This window comes from Sinocyclocheilus grahami, unplaced genomic scaffold (assembly GCF_001515645.1).
Source record: "Sinocyclocheilus grahami isolate Dianchi unplaced genomic scaffold, SAMN03320097.WGS_v1.1 scaffold2735.1, whole genome shotgun sequence".
Classification (NCBI taxonomy): Eukaryota; Metazoa; Chordata; class Actinopteri; order Cypriniformes; family Cyprinidae; genus Sinocyclocheilus; species Sinocyclocheilus grahami.
In genome coordinates this window covers 1-3476 of record NW_015507913.1, presented here as the reverse complement: position 1 = coordinate 3476, position 3476 = coordinate 1, and the positions used below count along the sequence as shown (strand labels likewise).

General features: G+C 45.3%; 1 protein-coding gene across 1 annotated transcript; it reads left to right on the top strand.

The window, feature by feature from the left end:
• Window positions 1-1842: 1842 nt before the first annotated feature.
• On the top strand, window positions 1843-3260 carry LOC107575581 (RNA polymerase II subunit A C-terminal domain phosphatase SSU72-like). Its single transcript, XM_016261934.1, has 2 exons — window positions 1843-2044; window positions 3038-3260. The coding sequence occupies exons 1-2, from the start codon at window positions 1965-1967 to the stop codon at window positions 3189-3191; spliced, it is 234 nt and encodes a 77-aa protein (XP_016117420.1). The 5' UTR covers window positions 1843-1964; the 3' UTR covers window positions 3192-3260.
• Window positions 3261-3476: the final 216 nt, after the last annotated feature.

The following is a 3476-nucleotide window of genomic DNA, read 5'->3' as shown; positions in this document are numbered from 1 at the left end:
AAGTTAGGCTGCATTAATTAGGTCAACCGGAACCGGGAACACTTCTCATAACACCCGATGTACTTGCTACATCACTAGAAGAATGGCATCTACGCTAATATTAGTCTGTTTCTCTCTTATTCCGAGGTCCCCGTAGCCACCAGAACCAGTCTGTATCCAGATCAGATGGTCACTGCAGTCACTCGGATCCAGTACGTATTCAGACCAGATGGTGGATCAGCACCTAGAGAGGACCTCTACAGCCCTGAATGTCAGCGGAGACCAGGACAACTAGATGAGCCCCAGATACAGATCCCCTGTAAAGACCTTGTCTCAGACGGCCACCGGGACAAGACCACAGGAGCCAGATGAGTCCTCTGCACAATCTGACTTTGCTGCAGCCTGGAACTGAACTGCTGGTTCGTCTGGTCAGAAGAGAACTGGCCCCCGACTGAGCCTGGTTTCTCCCAAGGTTTTTTCTCCATTCTGTCACCGAAGCAGTTTCGGTTCCTTGCCGCTGGCTTGCTTAGGTGGGGACACTTCATTTCCAGCGATATCGTCCACTTGATTGCAAAGATATTATTTAAACTGAGCTGGATGTTGACATCACTGAATTCAATGATGAACTGCCTTTAACTGAAAAATGTGTGTTTACTATTGTCATTTTGCATTATTGACACATTATTTTCCTAATTAATGCTGTTCAGTTGCTCTGACACAATCTGTATTGTTAAAAGCGCTGTATAAATAAAGGTGACTTGACTTGACAAGTAAGAACTGCTTATGGTAATAGAAGGGATGATACAGTTATATCTCGACTGAGAATTGGACTCTCTACTCTTAATAAATCACTCCAGATGATAGGCAGACATGAATCTGGTCAATGTAAGCATTGTGGACTTCCAGAAACTGTAGAGCATGTTCTGATTAACTGTAGAGCATATGAAAGGGAAAGAATACAGTTCAAAAGAAGAAGAAGAAGAACTCAGGATCAGAAACTAGTGTGGAATCCACTGAAACCGCTGCGCTAGCTGCTGCCGAGATGCACGTTCACGACACTACTTACACGCCAGCTGTGTTCGGAATGGAATACTAACCTACTGTGGATCTCTTACTTTTGAGAAATAGAAAAGTAGGCATTATTCTGAAAGAGTAGTGTGCTGCTTTGTCGCATGACCTCATCATGTTGCATGCCAGAGGCATCCAGCTCTTAGAAAGACTTTGCATGCTTTAGCGCAATTTAAAATTTTGGCAATCGAATAACGAGTCGAGTAAGACTGTCCAGTTCATTCGTCACAGGTCAGAGGCATTGCATTGTGGGATACAGTACACCGCAGAGATAGTATATGACAAACATAGCCAGACACACAAACAAGCTTTTTTCCTGTGTTTATGTGCATTTTCATCTATAGTCGTTTAATAATCCCATTTACTGAAAAACTGTGCACTCGTTGATATCAAGACTGATAGCTATATACTATTTGTTTTAGAAATGCAACTGCATGTGATGACTTTGAGTAAGGTACAATGATTTACTTGTATTCGAGGGATGCTGTAGTTCTGTGTGTCAGCCCCAAGCATTTACAGTATGCTTATCTTTACTAATTCTGAGTTAGTGATATTCACCTAAATAGGGACTGTCTTCTCTGTAATACAAACCTTTTGTGTCCATAAACGAGGGTGAATTTAATAAACTGGCTGGTTTAGTTTTATTATTTTTGTAGTGTTATAAGAAACTGATGAACAGATTGTATCTCTCTAAAGGAAGGATGTACCTGATGTGTTCCTCGTCATTCTGATTCGCGGGGTTTGCAGCGGAAGCTCCGCCCACTGCCCCTCCCCCTATTGTGACGCGTCACTGACAGCTGCGCAGCGCAGCCGCCATTTTCTTCCCCTCCGCGGATCCGAGTAGAAGCGTTGAACCGAGCTCCCGCGCCGAACCGACCTCTCAAACCCGCGGCACTCTCCCCGGGCTTTAGATAGCGATGCCGGCCCATCCGCTGCGTGTCGCGGTCGTGTGCTCCAGCAACCAGAACCGCAGCATGGAAGCGCACAACATCCTGAGGTAACGACGAGGAAGAGCGAGCCGAAACCGAGCCGAACTCGAGCCCGACACCGCCGCGCCGTTGTTTTTCCTCAGCGCTCGATCGGTGTCCAGATGGTCCAAACGCGGATCGGAATCGAACCGGGACCGTCAGATCACGCGAACCGAACCGAGCCGGAGTCATTTAGAGAAAACGATTTTATGCTTTTTTTGTTTTTTTACAAAAACAAACTGAAGCTGATGGAGCTCGCTGAAAAATAGAGAAAGTTCTGGAATAAAGTAGTCAGACTTAGATTTAATGTTATAATACAGGGGTAATGATGGTTCTAGACACGCACTGCAGTACCGCGGTACTGAAGCATTAGCATATTAGTTTACTATGGTATTCACATGGTACCTCATATAATACTAGTACATACCAACATTATGGGACCTCTTTGGAAGCCAGATAAAATGAGTAGAAGTGATATAGTATCAAAATGTAGACGTTAGTCAGGGAAGCGCCATATTTAGTGTTTGACCGGGATGAAACCGAGGCTGTGCGGGACTGAAGTACCTGTGTTCAGTGGACTGGACTGAAGAAACGTGTTGTTAAAAGCCGTGAGATGATGATTACGCAATCACAGCCCTGACGACACGCGCATCTCAGAGACGTCTGGAAGATGTTTGCTCATCTGCTATACGACGTCAAATAGATGTTTATGATGTAAAACTGATGTCTCAGAGACGTCTGGAAGATGTTTGCTCATCTGCTATACGACGTCAAATAGATGTTTATGATGTAAAACTGATGTCTCAGAGACGTCTGGAAGATGTTTGTACACGTGCGATCATTTTAAACGGTGCGTTTGTCCCTCACAGCCTCGTTTTCATCCGTTCGTTACCGACTAAGTAATCTAGGTCAGGTAAGTCGCCGCAGGTCGAGAGGGATTTCTCTTCACGTCTGTCCTGTCCTCATGTGTTTGCCGTTCTGATGTCTTGTGGATTCTCACCGTCTCTGTGTTGCTCCCACAGCAAGCGAGGGTTCGACGTGCGTTCCTTCGGCACGGGAACCCACGTGAAGCTCCCAGGACCCGCTCCGGACAAACCCAACATTTACGACTTCAAAACCACTTACGAGCAGATGTACAACGACCTGGTCCGTAAAGACAAGGAGCTGTATCCCTAGCTAACACACAGAAATACACCGGCTAGAGCCCCAGAGTCAAACGAGAGCCGCGACGAACACTGAGCAAACGCAGAAGCTCTCTGAGAAATGACGGTTCTTTATTGGCATCGACGGTTCCGTGAAGAACCGTGAACATCCACAGAGACTCTTTTGTACGAAAGGTTCTTTAGGTTTTTAAAAGAATGGTAATTGGTTGCTTTCAGAACGCTTCATCGGAAGGTTCTTTGAGGAACCCAAAATGGTTGTTTTACGGCCAAACCATTTTTGAAACCTTTATTTTTAAGT

Bases quoted from the DNA above. Each gene is read 5' to 3' on its own strand.
- LOC107575581 (XM_016261934.1), top strand. From the start codon at position 1,965: ATGCCGGCCCATCCGCTGCGTGTCGCGGTCGTGTGCTCCAGCAACCAG. The intron at 2,045-3,037 runs GTAACGACGAGG...TTGCTCCCACAG, and splicing joins GAAGCGCACAACATCCTGAG to CAAGCGAGGGTTCGACGTGC.